Source organism: Buteo buteo, chromosome 21 (assembly GCF_964188355.1).
Source record: "Buteo buteo chromosome 21, bButBut1.hap1.1, whole genome shotgun sequence".
NCBI lineage: Eukaryota > Metazoa > Chordata > Aves > Accipitriformes > Accipitridae > Buteo > Buteo buteo.
In genome coordinates, this window is record NC_134191.1 from 9,070,131 (window position 1) to 9,091,884 (window position 21,754).

Sequence of the window (21,754 nt, forward strand, 5' to 3'; positions counted from 1 at the left end):
TGACATCTTTCCTATCATGCTGCCGAAAATGTCAACTTTGTGAAGGACAGTGAGAAAATGGTTTGCCGAAAATTTGAAAGGTAGATTCAAGAGATGCTCATCATGTCAGATGCAATATAGTCCACAGCTGGGTGAGAAAGGGAGTCCTTGCCGTGGTGATGGCTCTCGGTTGGCAGGCCCTTCCAGACATCCGCGCTGCTCCAGAAATGGCTACAGCTGACCTGTGGATTGTCTCAAGTCTGCAGTAGCATGATACGCGAGCGTGGCGTGCGTTTACACCGCGCGGCAGGCCCTGCACGGAGGGAGCGTGGCCGGAGCCGCCGGTTCTGATGTCCTCCTGGCTCACAAGGACCCCGAGAAAGGCGAAGACCAGGGGGTTAAGCCTACATGGTCTGTGCGAGCCTTGGTGGTTGGGTTGGCATCCCTTGGGGCGTTGTGGCTTGGGCGAGAGCCGCGTTGGCCAGAGGTTGCCTCTCCAGAGCCCACCCTTCGTCTTCGCGTGGGTCGGTGTTTTCGGAGCGATGCTTCCAGAGCCACCGCTGCCCAGCCGGGACGCGACCGATGCTGTCGCATCAGCCCGTTTCGGGTGTCCACCAGGAGTCGTGACGTGGCGAGCGCTGAATAACCGGTTCTGGCAAAACCGAAGCCCTTTGAATACAGTGAGACACTGCGATTCATGTGAAAGGGCCGCGACCCAACCGGAGCTGTCAGATCCTGCCATTAAGTCTCTCCGGTTGAGGTTATTGACCCAGCAGAGGGTAACACAACTACGTAACTTTCAGACCATTTCCAGTCCATCAGCAAATCACTGCCAGGGCAGGTGGCTTTTCCTACCTCGTTTGTCAGCGCTGATACAATTAACCTAGTGACACTCTGTGAGCTGTTACGGGTACAGGGGGAGAACTGAGTGCCAAAAGGCAAATGAGGGCTTCAACCTTGCCCCTTAATGTACGGCATTTATTGCAGTCTGCCTTGAATTATGTGCTCTTCTGCTTGGGAGCAAACCAGGCGCTGTGAGGTGCACAGCATCACAAAAGGCATGAACATCTCTGTCTGAATATTAAATATTTTCTGGAACTTTGGAATAAAAATATATTAAGCGTGTTCAGATATTAATTTTTGCTCGATAGCTAATTTGGTTTTTTTGTGGCTTGCTCATTTCTTCAAAATAACTAGTCCTAATTAGGTACTAATGAGACCAGATCCATACTTCCAAAATTGTTTATGAAATGTGTTCCCCAGCTGAGACATTTTATCCAAGTTTCAGCCTAAATCTTTTTTCCTTTTTTTTTTCCTTAATACACAACTGAATTTGGCAAATAATCAAGTAAAGATTTCTGATTAAATGCTGCTTAAATTTAAACACATCCCCTGGTATTCAAGTCTTTTTCTATGTCCATGTTGCAAGTTTTATTTAATGTATATTTAGCTTTAAAATTTTGCAGTAAATATCATGTACTGTTTGCAAGTTCCTCTTCCGAAATATTTTAATGGTTCATTCACCTGTGTTGGAATATCAGAGTTCATATTTATGATATTAAGAGCTTGCTAAATGCAGGGTCAAGGAGAAGTGACTGTACAGATTTTATAGCTTTTAAATTTTTATAGCTTTTTTTTTTTTTTTTTAAAGTTTAGGGCCTTTGATTCTTTAAGAGGAAAATAAAGCCAACCAATTAACCCCTGACAGGAGGTTCATTAGAAGCTTTGTAATCCCTTGCCAAGTCTTTTGTATAGCCAAACCAGTCTAGTACTGCGGATTTATGCAGCTTAAGCTGAACACTGGAGGAGGCCTTTAAGTAAGAACATTTGTTCAGTTTTAAGACGTCTTACATTACCTAAAGAGCGCCTGTGCCAGCAGAGTTGCCCAGGAGTACACAAATCCGTAGACTTTGCTCGCCGGCAATGGGAAGCCGTGCCGTGGATCGTCTGCCTGGCCGATTCCCTTGGTGGATGGATCAGACCGGCTCTCTCCTCCCGCCCGGGATGCTGCCGCGCGGCGTATTTTGCCGTGTGGGTGTGGGGGAGAAGGAGGGGATTGCCGCTTTTGGCTCTCGGGTGGGTTGGCGTCGGCAGAGGTACGGGGTGGAAGAGCAGAGGGACCACTGCATCATCCAGCCCCGGGAGAGCTTCGGCAGGGTTCGCCCGCACACTGTGCTCTGTGAAAGATGAGAAATGCCCCAAGGCGGCAGGACCTGGGTGTCTCACAATGCGCTCCTGTGCACTCCTCAAGTACAAGAGGGTAGGACGTGGTCCGAGAAGATCTTCGAGAAATTGTATCGATGTGTTAATTTCTATAAATTACAATTAAATGACCGAAGAGGCATTGCATTTTCAAATACAAAATGCATGTCGCTCTCTAGGCGCATTTCGGCAAAAAATACATTGAAGAGGGTTCACTTCAAGAAATCGCTATAATGGGGTGATTCAGCGGTTATGAAGGAGTGCAGAATTTTATATTCTGTTTGTATATATGCCTGTTGACGATACTCTCTTATACTGTGAACTGTATTAAATTAGCAGCTGAATTTTCCTGCAGAAATTGAGTCCCTTATTTTGCCAGCAATGAGCCCAATCCTGCAGTGAGAGCTGGCATTGTGCTCCCTGTCACATACCTATATTTAAAAGGGGATTCTTTTTTTCCCAGCTTCTCTATCACAGGAAAAAATAAAAGCGGGGCGGGGGGGTGGGGGTGTCCACATCCAGATTATCACTCCGAGAGAGAATATTTCTTGCTTGCTTTATATTTGATACCTCGGCAGTGGGGCTGCCGTGACCACCCGTGTCTTGGCGTGACACATCCCCTGTCCTGGGTCTCACAGTTGGCGACTTCCCTTTCCGAAAGGGTGGCGTGCTGTGTGCGGTGGGGATGAGTTACCAGGGTGGCGAGGTGGAGTCTGAGTCATCCGTGGCATTTCTCCTCCAGGCCCGACGGGATAGGAACTGTGACCGTAGACGAGAAAGAGCGTTTCGAAGAGATCAAGGAGCGGCTTCGTTTGCTTCTGGAGAATCAGATCACACATTTTAGGTAAAGGCAGAGAGCCCAGGCTGAATGCGAGAGGACTGATTTCCTCCCGGCTCCCTCCTATAAGCGGCAAAGCCAAAAGGCAGGTTTTGAACGCATACGGGAATTTTGCAGAAGTGGCACAGACCTACACAGGGCAGCGAAGCTTGCACTGTAGCATGTTTGTAGCTGGAGACTGATTTTAAATATATATAACCTTTAAAGGATATTTCAAACCATCTCGCTCCCACAGGCATGGTAACGCTGCGGATTTTTTCTCAAATATAACAACAACAAAAATCCCTTATCCTCTTATTACACTTTTCCCCTCTGCTCAGTTATTACCCATTTATTTTCCCTTCTCCTTAGTATACAGACAGGCAGGGCTTTCTGCAGGAATGTTGCAGTTACAGAAAGGATGGATCCTGCCCCCCCAAAAAGGGACGAATTGCCCCCAGCACACCGGCCGGCTGCGGGGCGGGTGGTGCACATTTGCAGGCAGAGGGGTGATGTGCATTTGCACACAGAGTCTCTGCGGGAGCCCCTCGGAGCTGCCCCTCGCCAGGGACGGTGGATGCTTCAGCCGGTTACCTACAGCCTGGTGCATCAATGGGTCTCCTGCTCGAAGTAAATGTCCTTTCCAGAGGGGCTTTTTTTTTCCCATCTTTACAAGGAGATGATCTTTAACTCCTGCGAGATCTAAAAACTCTCCAGGTGACACCCAGATTTAATAAGCTGCTAAAATTATCAGCTTATTACTACCCTGTATTCTGTTTTGCTGCCTTAGTGTCCACACCATCAAACCCTTTCAGAAAATTACCTTGTAGAAAGACTGCTCATTCCAGGCAGAGGGACTAGGTCATTGCTTGGGCGCATTTAGGAAAGCATCTTTGTAGTGCTGGAAAGGCTTGTTTGCATGCACCTGCTCTGTTGTTAACATGATGTGATTTTTCCAGGTACTGCTTTCCATTTGGCCGTCCGGAAGGTGCACTAAAAGCTACTCTATCGCTGCTGGAAAGGGTAAGCATAAGAATGACAGAGAGTAGTTAAAATTACCTGTATTCATGTATCTTTCCACCCAGAAGAGCTAGAGGAACTGTTGTTTTTGCACAGGACGCGTGATTAATCATAGTTAATATTGAAATGTGGGGTATTAGGTGGGGTTGTTACCTCTCCTGCTTGAGCTCGGAGGCCAGCGCATAGCCTGGCCGCTAAAGGCAGCGCAGCCTGCGTCTGTGTTGATAGTGGAGGATGTCGCTGGCAAGCATCTACACCGCAGACCCTTGTAAGCGATGCCTGGCTGCTGTCCGGTGAAATTCCCGTCTCAAGGCAGGCTCATTCCCCTCGGGCGTAGGAAACGTGCTCACCATCATCCTCCCCATCTCTTATTTCAGCCTTCCTGCTGCTCCGGCATCCTTCTCACCTCTGCTAACACGCGGTATGGCCAAGCCCAGACCTAAACCCAAGTCAATCAGCAGAGCCCGGGAAGGGCATAACATTGCCCGGCACTGGGGAAGTTGTGGTAGATCTTAATGTCATGCCTTAAAAAATCAGAAGCACGGATTTCAGGGCATGCCGTAGGGTATCGATAGATAGAGAAGGGGAATGATACGGCAGGGGTAGGTCCCATGTCTCAAGCTGGCCAAGGTGACCTTGTAGTGGATCCTGCATATTGTACGCATACCCCGAGAGCCACGCAGCGCTAGTGTAGGAATGGATGTATGTGCTGGGCTTGGAGAAAAGCAGTCCTGTGTGCCCGATGCCACAACAAATCAGATTTTCTTGTGTCAAGGTTCTGATGAAAGACATAGTTACTCCGGTCCCTCAAGAGGAGGTAAAAACAGTCATCCGTAAATGCTTGGAGCAAGCAGCTCTAGTCAATTATACTCGACTATCAGAGTATGCCAAAATTGAAGGTAAGGCTCTTTCTTTGTGAAATTACAATTTTGTTATGTTTCTAGGTGGCAACTGTGGCTGGGAGCTATTTAAAAGAAGCTCGTTTGCTATTTATTCGCTTGTCAATAAAACTGATGTGATTCTGAATCATTTTTGTGGTGTTGGCTTCGGAAGCAGTTAAGAATGGAAGCTATGCAAAACGTTTCTTTTTCTGGAAAAGAGAGAGGAAACAGTTAAAAGGAACTGTAGCTTTTTTTTTTTTTTTTGATCGTTAGTGCATTTGGCCAGTGGTGTAGTATTCAGACTCATGTCGTGGTTTTAAAAAACAAATTGAGAAATACTTGGGATGTCATCTTTTTAGCTGAAGGTATAGTGCAGCTAATTGCTTGTGACAGTGGAGTTCAGGAAACAAATGAAAAATAAGAAGCTGAAAAACTGTTTAATCTATGCTTAATTGTTTGTAGCCAATTTAAAATGTCTTTTTTCTGGGAGTGTTTCATTGTCTTTGCAGTTTGCATAGCAGTCATTGATCAGTGATCCCATACTTGCATCAGATTTCTTTCTTGTCACTCTAAATCTGGCATAGCTGATATTATTGACCTTTTAAGTTATGGGAGAATAATAACCAGTGACCAGAGACACATGTAGCCATCAAAAAGACATTTTAAAGCTTGCTGGAGGATACGTGTTAGCTGAAGCTCTACGATCCAGTCGTTCTTTACGTGTTAATCAGTTTACGTTGGTACCTTGTTGGCTGCTATTCCCAACTTGAAACTATTACCCAACTTTATCTGAGTTCCCAATTGCTTAAACCTGTATGTTCCAAATGAATGGTTATGTTCTGCTCTAGACTTTGGGTTTCTGTCATGTGTGATGTGAAGCTTTCCCACAGCTGAGATTATCGTTGTATGCCTCTAGGACAATATTGAGAGGAGAAAAAAACCCCCACCAAAACTCCCTCTGATTTGTTCTTAGTTCTTGTTTACATGAAAAATTGGGTTATTATATGACAAATTGTCCAGGTTCTGTACATGACATGTCCTCTCTTTTTCCATTTTTTTTCTGTCTAACGATGCAAATTGTGTACCAGTGGTAATGAATTCATTGTTATGCATCCAGTGAGAAACACTTAAGAATTGGGCACTAAAAGGATGTTTATCAACTCTTGACTTGGTAATGAGTGACAAAAATAGAGAAGAAACGAAGGTTTCATAAGCACTGTATTATCAGGCAATTTATCAAAGTACTCAACTTCACAGGATATTTTAATTGGTGTATTCTGTAAAATGCAATGTTTAAATATACTTCACAAGGATGGAGAAGGACTGAGAATCAAAAGCAGCTTTTCTGTTGATGGATGCTTCTACCCAGGGCTGGCTCCCTTAGGTTCTCTGTGTAAATATCACTAACTCGTTGGTAAGATTTGCTCTCTTCTTTCAGATAAAACTATGCAAAAACAAACTTTATGATCTGTAAGTAAAAATGCATTCATTTCCAAAGTAGAACAGTTAGTGTGTACTTTTCCTTTTGTGCCTCAATTCTTCTTGGTTGTGTTAATTATCTGCCCTCTTTTTCGCACTGTGACTTTTAGGTCTGGGAATACTTTGAAGCAACAAACCTATTTTTTTTCCAGCTACCTTTTCAGAGAAATAGTTCATTCCACACTACCTGCTCTCTTCTGCTTTTCTCCTCCTTTATTTGTGATTGGCCACAGCCACTTTTTGATATTATCTCTATAAAAGTGGTTGTAACACCAATTTCCAAGCATGCTGGGATTGTTAATTCGAACAACCCAACATCCGCCAGCTGCATGCATCAGGTTTTCTCTCATGAGCATAGTCCACTACATGTTCAAATACTTCCTTAGAAGAGCAAATAACAAATTCACCTCAGTGAGATGCGTTCCTGTGCACCGTATATCGCTTTGAAACCTTGCTTTTGAAAGCTGACATTTGAATAGCCACGTTTTAAGAGTTGTCAGAGACGCAGAACCAAATCCGTGGCAGCAGTGCTTGAGGCTATGCTTATGAAGAAATACCTGTGAAAGCCTTAGATACTGAAGGCTGAAATCCTTAGTATCTCGGAGCCTTAAACCAATGAAATTCTATTTCCCTCTACTCATGACGTTTTGATCATTATATTCTTGCAAACAGTTCAGAGCAAACCTCTAGAGTCATGGTCACAGCCTCTCTTGTGACTCATGGGCATGCTGAATGGTTAATCCAGTAGATCTCCAATTTTAACCCTCCTTTTTTTTCTTTTTTTTTCTTTTTTTCTTCCTTTTATCCTGTGTGTATCCCAAAATACTCTACGGCTACTTTCCTTTTAACCTAATATAAAGTTTTCCTCTGACCTATAGCCTATAACCTCTTTACCTCTGACCTAAGCCTCTTGCATGCCCAAATCCTCTTTTATAGGGAAAAAGAGAGAAATGTATGAGCATCCTGTCTTCTGCTTGGCCTCTCAAGTGATGGATTTAACCATTCGTGAGTACCTACCACCCTCCTCTCCATGCTGTCCTCACTCTTTCTGTTTTCATTACCTCAAGAAAGTCCAGATCCAAACCAACTCACTCTCCTTGCTTCAAGTCTTTTAGCATTGGCTTGTCTGTTGCTTCTGTCTGTGAAACCCAGTGTGAGAAGTCCAGTCACTTTTTATCAGCCTAAACCAGGTTAGACAATTAACCCATCTGTTTGTGATAAACTCAGATCGTCTGTAAGTTTTTTCAGTTCTTCTTTATGTCCGTGACCTGAATGCATTTTTACTTTGCTTCTGTGTAACCCCAATTTGTAAAGTGCTTGTCACTGGTACACAATCAAAAGGTAGCAGCTACATCGGGGAGAAGTGAGCTAGAGGTCAGATAAAGGACACTTGGAAAAAGCCGTCCCTTTGCCTGTGTATAAGATCTTTACCCAATCCTGTGTATAAGATCGTATAAGGCTGTCCTTTCTCTGTACGTCAGATCTTACGTGTCTCCTGTCTGTTAGCTCTGGAGCGGAAGGATGCGCTTTAGTTGCTCTCCTCCTCGATTTTTTTACCGACTCCTTTGCACCGAGCTCTGGAGGGGACGTCCCAGCCCCAGTGTCACTTGGAGACCCCCTCTGTGTCCTCAGAGCTCGCCCTCTCTGGTTTTCTATTTGTGCAGCGTTTTCTTTCACCTCCGTGAAAGGAGCTTCTTTTGGTAACCCCTTGCTTTGGGGGGGGCGGGGGGCAAGACCGGGCGACTTTTCTTCTTTTCAAATGTCATATATCACGCATAACTGGGGGGCTGTGCGGTCCACTTGCTCATTAATCCTGCATATCTGTTCTTGTTTCTCTCTTTTCTCTCCTTGTTGCTTTCTCTCTTTCATATAGAGAATCAAAAGGACGCAGGTGAACAATTGTATATGCATTATAAATTGCTAGGACTGTTGAGTTATATTTATTTTGTTTTCTTTTTTCATAGCTCCTTAAGATATGTACTCCTTCAGGCTGAAAATGGAGATGCATTAATACTTAAGGAGTTAATTTGTGCTGTCTACATAATCTCCTTTTCCTCCTTCCCTAGAATAGAGTGTAGGTTAGACATACCTTATAGAAATGTAGTATCTTCTTAGGAGACTGTTTTAGAGGAGAATCTAGCCTTTGTAAAGAGAAAGTTTCTTGTTTTCCAAAAGAACTGCAGCTCATTTGGGGTAAAAAAATGTTGGTGATTTGGCCATTAATTTAATACACCTAATAAGCACATTTATAACTAAACTAACGTTCATTTTTGGTTTTCATATCTTCTGTTTTATGCCCTGATGGGAGGACTGGGTTTGAAATTTTTTTTTTTTATTTTCTATTTTTTTGTTAATGTGTAACAAACAACCCGGTGGGACAGAAGTCGTGTTTGTCTCTTGTTTATAACCTGTGGTGACATGTAACAAGGCAAAGGCTCAGCTCAAGTGCCTGTCTCTTCAGAAGGGATGGTGGAGCTCTGCAGCCCCTGTTCTCGTTTCTGTTGTATCCCAGAGTCCTAGTTTGAAAGTCTTTGAAACCTGAACTGTTCATTTCTTTTTGTGAGTAGATTGTTCTGTTTTGTGGAAAAAAAAAAAATTAAAAAAAAAAAGGATCGGGTTGATTTCAGCTCTCTTTGCAAAGGGAAATTGCTTTTAAAAGGCAGTACAAGAGGCTGGGCCAGGTTCTGCCCTGCCTTCCCCAGGCCTCTGCAGCTCAAATTTGGCCCATGATCTAGAGCTGTTGCATGACAGTGAAAGTAATTTTGAACAGCAATAAATATTTAGAAAATGGAGAATAATTTTTCCTTGCGGCTATGAGAGGTGCAAATAAACAAATAGCAAATAGAACAATCCCAGCTATTACCATTAACTACAGCGGATTAAAGTGAGCGCAGGCTGTTGTGCTTTAAGCACAATAAATGCACTGAGCATCGTGCTTGCTGGCAACGGCTTGTCACGTGCTTACAGTTTAGAAATTCAGAAAGACGTTTCTATGGCCCAGCTCATTTAAAAATAAAACTGCTTCTCCTCGATGCTTGGAGCGAGTGAAAGGACGCAGGGAGTTGCAACTGCTGCTTCGTGCCCACAAATCTCCTGTTGTCTTAAATGAAAATTTTTCAGGCAAGGTCAGCAGGACTCAAACTGAAACCAGTTCCTCAGCTTAAGTGGAGTCAAAAGTGACTGGGTTTTGGCCTGACTTTTTATTTTGCCAGAAGCAAGAATAAAAATAAGATATTGAAGACAACTTCTTAAACACACAAATGTCACCCTTTGATGTCCTTTCTCCTGTAAAGCGTGTAGTCTCTTGCCTTGCTTTAAAAATATTGAAATAGAACATTAAACAGAACACTATGCTAAAACAATTAAAGATGAATGACTTGCTTTAATTATTAATCAGACGAAACTACTAACACTCAGGTTAATAAGTGCAACCTTTTAATAAGTGTTCTGCTTATTTCTGTAAGTCAGAAATCAGGAATTCCTTTAGAAAAGAATAAATTCTCCATCCTTTAAGCACAGGATTTGTGAAATGTGCTGCACTGTGTTGGGGCGCCGTGGCACTGAGGCATCCCACGAACACGAGTGCCACTTTGCACTGCTGGAGTTGGGTACAGGCAGCGTTAGAGCTGGTGCCAGCCAGGGCGATAGTTGTCAGTTTGACCACTGATTGTGTTTAGTGTAAGACTTCTTCTTTTTAGTTTTCAGGTCAAGTATTTCTTATCTTGTGATTTGGTTTTGGTCTCTGTAAAGAGAGGCTTCTGGTGGTACTGCTGAGTTGCTGTACAGAGAGGAGAAGTGAAGGAGACGTGGGGATGGAGGCAGCTCTCGCCTCGCTGCTCGGTGCCAGGGCAACGGAGCAATGGGGCACGGACTGCAGGCGGAAAGTAACTGCAGAGCAGATGGACCCACTGAAGTCCTACTGCTCTCTCACCAAGGGAAATCAGCTACTCTTGGGCCAAAAATGCCAGGTTTTTGCTTGTCTCACAGCCTCCCCAGCCCCTCTCCAGGGAAGCAGGGCTCCGGAGGCGCAGCATCTCACCACGCTGCATCGCTGGCACGCACCCTCCTCCCCAAATCTGTCCCTCCGGGCCAGGCTGGCAGGGAAAATTCCCACAAAAATGCACCCCGGTGGTGGTGCCGGGGTGGGTGCAAAGCCCCGGAGCAGCGAGGGGCAGCCGTGCAGACATCCCTCGGGCGCCTGCGTCAGGCTGGGGACCTGGGTGCACCCCCCGGAGAGGGACGGAGCGCGGCGGCTTCGGCTGCGTCAGCCTCAGCTGGTGCCGGCCGTGGAGCATCTCGCACGTAGCGCTCGTCCCAGCAGGCATGGAAAAACTCCTCAGCTGAGGGAGCGGGTGCAGGAGAGGTCGGGTTTTGACTAGAGCAGTACAGCGGGTTGTGAAGAAGCAGCGGTGTTTTTCAAGGCGTTCGTACTGGCCCTTGTCCCCGTGCTCACTTCACGTCACTCGCCTCCCCAGTTTCTGGATCTCAGCCTGGGAAGCTCGGTGCACATATCCGTAACTCTTAGCGAGTGCGCTGAAGGATTAGGGGCTGAGCTGCCTGTTGATTATCCTGGTCCGAGTCAAGGAAAGGCCCTGTGTGATTTGTCAGCCCAGTCATCTCCGAGCAATCGCTCCCAGCGTTCGTGATAAACCACAAAGCTTAAAAAGAAAATATAATTACATTACCCAAATAAATACGGATGCAAAATGTATGAAAACATCAGTCTTTGTACGCAGGAGCGGAGACTGAAGTCATTAATAAATCATGCACTTTAAGTCAGGCATAGCTACAACCTGTATTTGTGTACTGCTGAACTGCTGCTTAATTTGTCTCATCCTTGAAGTGGCATTCTGTTGTGTTCAACGAAGAATCATTATGCAGCTTTTGAGATTTCCTCTTGTCCTTTCAAAGACAGTGTTTAAAGCAGTATGAAAGTTATTACAAGAGCTTCAGAAATCACAAAGATCTGCATTGTGCCATTATCTTTCTACAAGTCTCTTGCCAACTGCAGAGCAACTTGCTGCCTGAGGCATGAGGTATAATTCAGATAGGCAAAAATTCCTCGCTAGGCTGAATAATCATCAGAAAGTCAGGGGATCAGTTCTCTTTTCAGTATGCTGAGTTTTGAGAGCTGAATTAGACTCTCCTTCTGAGTTGAAAAAAAACATTTCTATGAATTTTCCTTACTTTTAAGATAAGGCACCTTATTTTGAAAGCAAAAATTATATCATCACTGAAATCCCTTTCAGATACACGCAATTCATTTCACAGATATAATAAAAGGCTGCTTTGCCTCATCCTCAAGCTAAGTCCATTATTCTTTATAGTCATCTTGAACAGCAGCTCTTTTTTATCATTTTCATGATTGCTCGCAAATGAACACACACATAACACTTGCATACCAAAGCCTTTGGCAGGGGTCGTATATATTTAATTGTTACAAGGAAATCATTGAGTCAGTGGCTACGCTTTTAAAAAATATGAAAAGTCAACAATACTCCTCTCCTGTTGCAAGTGTAATTCTCACTGTTGCTGATGTGTTAGTAGCCCATCTAGCAGAAATCATGATGCTGAGTGAGAAATATGTAGTTTGAAAATCTTCCAGTCCGTAAAGAGTTGCACACAATGAATTGTATGCACAGAATTTCTAATACACCTGTTATTGCAGGCTGAAGCTTATTGCAAGCACAACCCCAGAATTTACCAGTTTGGGTTTCTGCAAGTATTTTATTTGCAAGTATCATGCAGAAGTGCAAAAACCTTTGGCAGAAGTTTGTCCAGGAAAGCACTTTGTCAGGTTATTAGTAAGGAAGAAGCTGCTCCTGCCTCTGATTTCAGTGATGGAGGTGTTTAAATCTTATCCATTTGACACATGTGAGCAACAAATCCAAGAGTATTTCTGATGCTAAACTGGCTGCGCTGAGGGATTAGAGAGGAAGAGGACAGGGAAGAAAGGAAAGCCAAAGTGAAACAAAACCTGCCACACGCGGCAGCTGATCCCTGGCAAGTGCCATAAACCCCATCCAGCCTTACGCATCTCCCTCGCTCCGAGCAGGAGCCGAGACACCCCGTGAAAGGGACCTCACGTGTCATCTCCGAGACCTGGACCCAGAGAAGCACATAAACTCCAGTGCCTTATGGGGCACTCCAGTCACAGCCCCCTTTCTATTTAGATTTATGGAGAAAATTGAGCACTTTCCTTAGCCAGACCTTAATCTTTTAAATTTTCTTGCAATAAAGAGGCAACAAAGAAAAGCGTGGGTCGGGGCTCACGAGGTATTCAGTACCCTCAGGAAGGGAGAGAACAATTCCTCTCCTCTCCTTCGTCTCCAGGTGGTTTTGCAGCCATCATGCAAGAGCCCTGGATTTGGGTCTGAAAAATTTAAACAAACAAAGGAGCTGAATATTTGTGCAGATTGGGCCAGATCAGAATTACACCAAGAGTTTGTTGCTTAAACTGCAGGAATCCCTCGCGGAAGCTTGTTTTCAAGAGCGGGTGGTGGTGGGGAGATGCCGGGAGCAGGGGTAAGACGCTGGGGGGGATCTCTCGCAGCCCTCCCAGAGCAGCGAAAGCCACCCCGGGGCACTCTGCTGACAACTGCACAGCGGGAGCCTCCTCCAAGCTGTTTCGTACATGCTGCTCTAGTTATTCGTGAAGTCCCAGTGCTGCTGCATCTCTTGCCTTTTCCTCCTCTGCCTTCCCCATTAATGACTTTTCCTAGTACAGAAAACAATTGCACGAGTCAGGCCTATTGGAAACCATGGGCTCTGGATGTCCGTGAAGTCCGAGACCTATTTTTCAATGGGCAGCTGTTGGGGATGCAGGGGCTGGACTCACATTTAAGGATGCTCGGGGGTCGCAGCGCTGAGAGGTGCAGTGGGGTGCAATTCTTGGGATGCAATTTTCCCCTGGCTTTGATGCTCTTAGGAGGAGCTCTTTCTCTTTGATGCTCCCAACTTTGGAGCCTGACGGACTCCCCTGGGTGGCAAGGGGTTCCCACCACGCGGTTGCCAGATGCGGGTGGGAGATGTGCAGTCCCTTCTCCCCACGGTCCCTTCCCATCCGGGCACCTTGGCACAAAGTGCTCTCCATAGTCATGGGCCCTAAAATATTCTTTCTACATCTACGTGTTGAGCTCAGGAGCCATCAGTGAGTAGCCAAATTGAATTCTTGTTTGTGTTTTAAATTAGAGTGAAAGTCATTAGGCCAATGCCCAAAAAGCAGTTATTTTTGTCACTTGAGGCTGAGAGGTTTGTTTCTGGAGACAAAGCCACCCTTGGTAAACATTGAACAAGGATCAGGATGACTCCAGTGATGAACAAATAGATTTGCTTTTCCCTTTATCAGAAAACAACAACAACAAAAGCCAGAAACCAGTAGCTTGAATCTGAGAGTCTGAAATAAATCATTACACAGCTTAAAAGATTAAAAATGTGTGTGTGTGTGCGCACGTGCATGTGCGCATTGTATGTGTGTTTATGTACGTATGTATCTCTATTTCTGTGTGTGGAGAAGGGAACCAACCTAACTCATACTCTTTAACTAATGGTTTACTCGAATATTCTTTATTATACTTTGGTAAGTGTTATAATTCTGTGAGAATTAAAAGCAATCAGAAATCTACTTTGCACAAGCCAACCGAATTTTTATTCCCCCACTGGAAAATGCAAGCAAAATGGCAAGGACTTTTGGCAATAGAATGTCCAGATAAATATGCCAGATTCCTTGCAAATGGCATTATTAAAAATAGTCACAATGCTGCTAAAAACTGTTATTAAATGGAACAAAACTATTGTGTTAATATATTCACACTATATAATTTATTCTCTGAGTGTATGTAAAAGGAAAGGCTATTTTCTTTGAATTTTTCCTATGCTGATATTGTAAACTATATGACAGATGGGTCAAGTCCTGATTGCAGTATTCTAACATTTGGAATAGCAAGTAACATATTTGATAGAGCTGGCAAGTTTTTATATATGATTCAACCCAGAATATAAAAGCCACTAGAATTCCAAGTTGAAAATAATTAAATGAGCTGGAAACGATCAGGAACCACACATTTTTAAGTGACAGATTTTTTTACATGTTTAAATTGCACAAGAATATTTTATAGCTCCCTTTAACCAACAGTGACGTTTAATTCTAAAATGTGTAATTGATATTTGCAAAGCAATTAATTCCTGTGGCTCATTATTCTATTGCTAAATGTACCTAAGCATTGGGGCGCTGACTTAAAGTCATCTTTTTTAGTTCACCTTTTCTGAATTCCAGAGTTTTGACTGAATTAACCTATTTCAGCTTCCTCACGTGGCTGCATGAAGTGCAGTTTCATACTTGCATTGAATTTTTAGCTTTCTGATTGCACAGTACCGTAGGATGTTCAAATCTGCTGACTTCTAGAATATGTGTTGTCAAATGGTGTCATTGCCATGTAATACTTCAAGTACTGATAAGCAAAAACCCAGCAGCTTATTCCATTTGTATTTGATCATTTCTGCTTATGTTCCTTTTGAAGTTTCCATCTTTTTGTCACTGTTTATGAAGTCATTTGTCTCTTTACTTTTGGCGTCTCTCTCCGTCATGCACAAGCAGCCCGTCCGTCCAAGCCTAAGCCACCGGCTGGGCCACCATCATCTCCTCAAACGCAGACTAACATGATAAATCATATGCTCAAAGGCATGGCCAAACAGCCGCCAAGTACTGTAATAGTCTTCCTTCCTTTTATTCAGTGGTTCTCTAGTCTAGCAGTCGCTTGTGTAGTAGTAGAAAGCTAGTTCTCATGTGCAGCTTTATACAAAATACCTAGCGCGATGTGGTAGGTTTTAGAGATTTAGAGGTAGCATTTATTTCAAAATGTCCACATTTTTTTGTCTAGCAATGTCTGACATATGCAACATTTTCAAATATCAACGTCAGCACAAAATAACATTATTGTTGCATAACATTTTGCATGAAAACTATAAATATGTATGAGCTTTACATGATGTTGGATGAAATGTTTGATAAGTATATCGTATATGTTTCATGTAACTGTCAGTGCTCCAGCTATCTTAGCAGAATATTCTGATGTATAGTAACTTAACCAGGGAAATATTTAAAATAAGAGGAAAAAAAATTAAGATTGACATCTGCTGGCTGCCAAAGTTGTATAAGCATCAATATTTTCTTTAAAGACAGCATCTCTCAGCAGTTGTTCTTATTAACACTTTTGTCTTTTAGTTGTATTTGAGAGCAGATCAGTGTTGCAAATGAGAATGGGCCTGATGCTGCTCTGATCAATGGAAAAGCTTCCCCTTGTCTTTGGAGCTGCAGAAACAACCAGAGCTTACTAAGGGACGTGTCTTTGGACTCCTTTTGCAAAAGGAAGACGTTTCTACTTCTTGTAGCCAGGGAGGTGCTGGATTGAATAGGAGAAAGAATGAGGAGTTAACCAGCAGTTCTCCAATTTCAGTATTTGCCCAATAAATTATATTAGGGGGAACCTGGATTTTTTTTCTTTCCAGTGATACAAGAAACAAAAGGAAAACTGGAGAAGAAACGCCCAAGGCCCCTATCTGTGGCATGCATAAATCAGCAAAAATGTAGAGTTCATTTGCAGGGTGCTTTACCATGTTGCACCTCTCAGCCAAGCTGAGCGCCTGCGATGCCAGACTTCAGCTGACCGGGTTGCTGAGCTCCTCCGAAAACCAGCCCGCGTACCCCTCACCCGACCGCCCGTATGTGACCGTTCTGAAAAATATGGCTTTCCTTTTAGTGGGAAATTTGTTGCCCGTAGACAGGTATTCAGGGAAAACTAGGAGCAGGCAAGATTTTAAGGGGGAGAATTAAGTCCTCGAAGCTCAGCCAGCCTTCAGCAAGGCAGGGATTTCTCCCCGGGTGACCCCGCCGAGCGGAGCGGAGCCACCTGTGTGCAGCCACAAGTTTCTGTCCCATCAGCAACGAAGACCTAAACCCTGGCAAAAAAGCCTAGTGCGTGCAGGAGGCCGGAGCGAGATGCCCAGACAGCGCCTTGCGTGTCAGCACGACCCGAGCTGCTGGCTTCTGGGCTCCTTCGGAAATCCATGGTTGGTAGTAACGGTGCTTCAGTGCATTTTGCTGTGTTGGGGACATACAGCCTGTTGTACGCTGCTAATTGCAGGTTGATTTGGCTATTTGGGTTTTGGCTTTTTGGTACTTCACCCATTTACAAATTCTCCAGTTTTGATGTCACGGAAAGGCCAAAATATACGTCGGTGCGGAGGTACAAATTGGCTGGCGTAGCTACCAAAGCGCGATGCCGTTCTTCGAGAGAGCTGGGACGGGCACCCGGTCGTTACCCGGAGGGACGCGTCTGCAGTTAACGTGGTGACGTGCTGCAGCGTAGGTGGATCACCGGGCAGCAGGTCTCCTGCTCCGCTTCTCCTCGGGGCGACCGTCGCAGGGAGATTTTGCACCCCTCAGGGAAGCGAGCCGCGGCGTCGGCTCACAGAAACCTCCGCGGTTGCACTCAGCCAGCTCTGCAGAAGCTGTCGTTCAGTGAAAAAGTGATTATTTTCTTTTTTCTCTATATTTTTCTAGTGAAGTACTCTGAACGTTCCAGATTGTTAGCACCTCGGATGTTTGATATGTTATTAATAATATAAATTACCTAGAAGAACATGATTTAATTATTTGTAAAAGTCTTCAGAAAACGCTGCAAAATAGCTCAACATAGCTAAACACCACGCTCCAGGATTTAAACTCGTTGGTTTGTTTGCGGGGTTTTTGCTGTAAAGTTGCATCTCTTTTCCCATAAAAATCTTACCTATGAACGTCTAGTGGGATTTACCACTTTCCACTCCCTCCAGCATGCGTAACTCCTTGACCCTTGTGGAGTTAAATCCTGGAGCAAGGCAGACCTGCAATTTTTGCTTTCAGTAGCAGGTGACATTTAAATTGCTCGAGTCTGACAATTTATTAAAAGTACAGACAGATTTGTTTAAATTGATCTTCTTCAAAGAATTCTAAAATTATAGAGACATGATTTCTGTAATAGCATCATCTACATTGAAGGATACATATTGTTCGTATATTATTGGCCAGATGCTGTCTTTAGGGAATGTGATGTTCTTATTTGAGCTAATAAAGTGCCACCATCTCACCATAAAGCAAAACAACTCTGACAGTATTGTGAAATTTGGAGCTGGAGCACTGTATTTTCATAGTATAATAACGAATGTGGCTTTCTGGTTTGCTCAGTACTAATTATATAAGCATTTAACATATGCATGAAAGATCTTTAAAGCTGTAGAATATTATGGGATTTTTTTTAAACCTCTAAAATAACTTACTGTACATCTAGCTTTTCATTCTGCCTCCCTTTTAACTCGAGTTCTTGTACTACAGAAAATGTAGGCCGGTTAGTCACACCAGCTAAAAAGTTAGAAGATACAATACGTCTGGCAGAATTGGTAATTGAAGTCCTACAGCAAAACGAAGAACACCATGCGGAGGTGAGCAGCGGTGCCCTGCGAGGTCGTGTCCCCCAGGTCTTCAGCAGGCTCCGGTGGCTTGCTGGGAGCTTTGTATATTTGTGTGATGTCTTCCCAACTGGTGCTGGCTTGTCTTCTTTAAAAGCCAAAAGTATTCTTAAATAATGGTGCTGGAGTGCGATGAAGGCAAAGTACAGTTCAGGACGCTTGCTTTTGCAGAGGGGAGGGAGGGCTAAAGGAGGAATTAATTCAGCTCTGCTCTCCTCTGCGTCAGTCTGCAGCCTTTCCTACAGCGCCAGCAGGAGCCGAATCTGGCCAAATATATTCACCACCAACTACATATGAGAGCAAGCCTGTCCACTTTTCAGAAAGGTCGTATTTCCAAGTAATGTCATCTGTTTGTGCCTCCAGACAGCATTAGCGGGGTCCCTGCAGCAGCTTACTGCTCCTGCTGTCCAAAGCTGGAGCAAGGAAGGTCACCACAAAACAAAACAAGTAATTTTTTTGTCCCTTTCCGAGCGTTCAGGTTGTTTTCAGGGGTTTCCCTGGGCCCCTGCGCTACATGGTTAACTCACCTGGTTTATTCTTGGCCTCTTCTGCATTGGCTTGTTGGGAATACCTCAATTACTAGTCATGGAGGTTAGGATGAATTGTTCTCTGTTACTCATTATTTGGGTTATCTAAGGCCTAGTACAGCTACTCTTAACTCTTCAAAGCACTTTAACGAAAAGATTCATGTTTTAAAACCACTGAAACCATGTCAAATATAGACCAGAAAATCATGAGGCTTGATCCTGGAAACACTTGACCCCACAGGCAGCTGACATTGCTGGCTGTAGTCCCGCTCTCAGCACGTCGGGACATTTCTGCCCGAGCAAGTGACGTTGCATACCCATGTAAGTATTTGCAGGATTGAGCCCTCTGTTCTCCATAAACCTGGTGCTCTTGGATACATATTGAAAAGTTAAGAATTTTGAAATTCGGAGTGAGCAGTTATTGTTTATGACTGTAGGTAATGTAACACTCATTCACTATTTTCTCTTTTCCTTCCCATTTTTATATATATATATACTCACTATATTCTGCATTAAAAGCATTTGATAAATAATTTCACAATCACCTAAAAATCATTCCAGTGTATATTAAATTTGCAGTATAATTTAACTTATTGATAATACACAACAATCCACAACACCCAACTAATGCCTGATTGCATATTTAAATTTCCTCCCTGTTTTTCTACTGTTCATTCAATCTTGGATGATCCTGGCAGGGGAAAGAGGTATGTGACTAAACCGAATGAAACGAGTCACTCCCGTCATATTTCGTGCATGCCCTCTCAGTGCCATGTTTCCTACTGGGATTTTACCCGGGTTGCCCTCGCTTCTGTAACTTTGACCAAGTAACAGCAACTTCGAGTCGGCTGCTTGCAGAGCTGGTAGCCTGACACAGGAGGGTAAATGTGGCATAGTAGTCCGGTCCATGCATGTAGCAATGGGTATATTTTACGAGCGCTGCAGTTACATCCCAACACAACCCTACCTGCCTGGACTCTCTCCTCAGCCTGTTGTTACCTCTGTTGTTTTGCATTCACCCAACCTCTACTACGCTGTGGTGGAGATGGACTAAGTACGACACGAGTGCCTAGAATGGTAGTGGTCTTCCTCTGGTTTTGTCTGTATGTGCCTTGTACTGGATATACAGTATTTATATGTAGAGAGAGAATATATCGGGGTGAAGAGTGAAATAAACTTCATTTTTACAAAAGCGAGGCGCTGCTTGAGAGCGCTGCGCTCGCGCATGAGCTGTGATAACCTGACCAAGGATAACGAGTGTTTTATTCCACTCATCACCAGCACAGGCTGGATGTACAACCAGCCGGGAAGGAGCTGTTTTTAAAATGCAGGTTATTTTGAAAATAGTAGACTTTTACAGGGCCGGTCGCGTTCAGCCAGCCAGGCTGCCGAGATCCTCACCAGGAGAAAGACTCAAAACTGTTCTCCAGCATCTTTTGTGTCACAGGGTTTTGATTAGAGACAGAAGGTTAATGCCAACACAGATAGGAGGCATCCCGGTCCCTTGTTCTGAACGGTGACCTGGAAGGGTGAAATTCATCTCTCTCCAGAAGCCCGGCACACTGTTGGTACGTTACTGAATCCCTGTCCTGAGGGTGGCTGTGGCATTTCAGCACTGTACAGGCAGTTGGCCAGCTCTCTGCACGCTTTGAATTGCACCCAAAGGAAGAAGAGAAGAGGCTCGGTGGTTTATCACTGATTTTTATTATGCATTGTAGCCACATTAAGATCTCACTGTGCAATGAGAATTGCTCAGGTATTGCACTTTCCCCCCCCTCCCCGAATTATTCCAGGCGAGGTTTTTTTGACATGTTGTCCTTTCACCTGGAGAAGGTTGGACCTGCAAGGTGTGACTCTTCAGTCTACTTTGGATGTTCAGCAGAAAATTAAATTGCACTGCTTACTGAAGAAACGCCTTAATTTACTGAAAACCAACAGTTTTTGCAGTTAAAACATGCCCCTCTTTTCCCCACATGGACATCCAGGCAGACTCCCTAAAGAGAACCCAGAAAATAATACTGATAGCACGGAAAATGTTCAAAAAGCATTACAACAGCAGTACCGTGTTTAGTCAGTCGGGTTTGTCGTACCCACAAGAGAGAAGCAAACCAGCGCAGGCAGAAATGCAGCAGAAACCGTGTGCCTACGTCTGTAATCTGTGAGAGCGGGAGGTCTCTGTCATTGTGTCATCTCTCCCATCAGATGTCTCCCACCTCCCTTTCTGTTCCTCTGGATGACTGATGACAAATGCCAGAGACGATGGCATTCACCTATTTTTAAACTTGTGTTTTCTCTCTCTATGTATACGTATGTGTATATGTATATATGTATTTTAACTCCTTGAGGTCATACATATATACATGTGTATCCATGTGTAAAATATACAATAATAGGTGTGTTTGGCTGGAAAGCACACTTTTTTTTTCCCCTTTACATTGTGTTTTGAGCAAAGCAGGTAAGTAGATGGTAAATAAATGAAATGTTACCATCTTGAAGGAGATTTTCAAAGTATGGTGTTACCGCTCCCACCGCAGGAAGGTCCTGCTCACCGAGACTAGGGAGGAGGAGGTTGAGGATACTGACATAAGTTAGAGATTTAAAGAGCTAAAATTTGGCTTTTCCAGCAGAAGGGAAACTGTGACTGGTTTGGGCATATTTTTTTTCCACAAATGATCACGTGTTCTTCTTCATAATTTCTCTTAAAACTAGCTTTTTTTCCCCTTTTTCATGGAAGCAGGTTTTTCTTGCAGGACTCTGAAGGTGTTTATGTTGGCATTTGTTGCAGAAGATATTCTCTGGCCTCCCCTCTTTTCCTGCCCCCCAAAATGCCGGTTGCCTTTGGTCCTTCGTAGCGATCTCTCCTTGCCCGCAGACCCGTGGGCAGTACCCGACGGGGAGGCAGCGTGGCAGGCTCTCGGCAGGCAGAGGCACAGCCAGAGAAACCACCCCACTGCAAGGAGAGCCCCGGCACCCTCCTCGAAAACCACCGGCGAGCGCTGCTCATTTTCAGAGGACCCTCCAACAGCCCCATTGCCCAGCATCCCCTCGTTTCCCACCTGCGCTTGGGGGGAGAAGCTCTGAGCAGGCATCGGGAACAGACCTGGGTCTTGGCATTTTCGGTCCCCGTGCGGTTTCGCAGCGGTTTGACGCCTCCCGATGCGGCATTCCCAGGCGTCCGGCTCTGCGCTCCCTTGGACACCGGCGCCGACCGTGGGAGGACGACCCGAAGAGCATCGCCACGCGTGCTCAGCCCCTCGGGTTTGCCTTTTCCAGAGTTAACGACTCTGCAAACGCCCAGGGCTTCCCTCACCGCTGTCTCTGAGCTTTCCGGGCTCAGGTGCTGCTGC

General features: G+C 44.5%; 1 protein-coding gene across 12 annotated transcripts in view; it reads left to right on the plus strand.

Moving 5' to 3' along the window:
• CADPS (calcium dependent secretion activator) overlaps positions 1-21,754 on the plus strand; it is a 221,040-nt gene that overhangs the window by 146,704 nt on the left and 52,582 nt on the right. For 4 of the 12 annotated variants that reach the window (XM_075053382.1, XM_075053390.1, XM_075053386.1 and 1 more), the window contains 4 exons: positions 2,924-3,025; positions 3,958-4,021; positions 4,794-4,917; positions 17,747-17,853. In XM_075053382.1, coding sequence (XP_074909483.1) covers positions 2,924-3,025; positions 3,958-4,021; positions 4,794-4,917; positions 17,747-17,853 — 397 coding nt within the window. Of the gene's footprint in view, positions 1-2,923; positions 3,026-3,957; positions 4,022-4,793; positions 4,918-7,314; positions 7,384-8,251; positions 8,270-12,319; positions 12,344-14,552; positions 14,565-17,746; positions 17,854-19,105; positions 19,115-21,754 lie in introns of all 12 variants that reach the window. The other 8 variants (XM_075053380.1, XM_075053379.1, XM_075053385.1 and 5 more) reach the window with 6 other exon arrangements.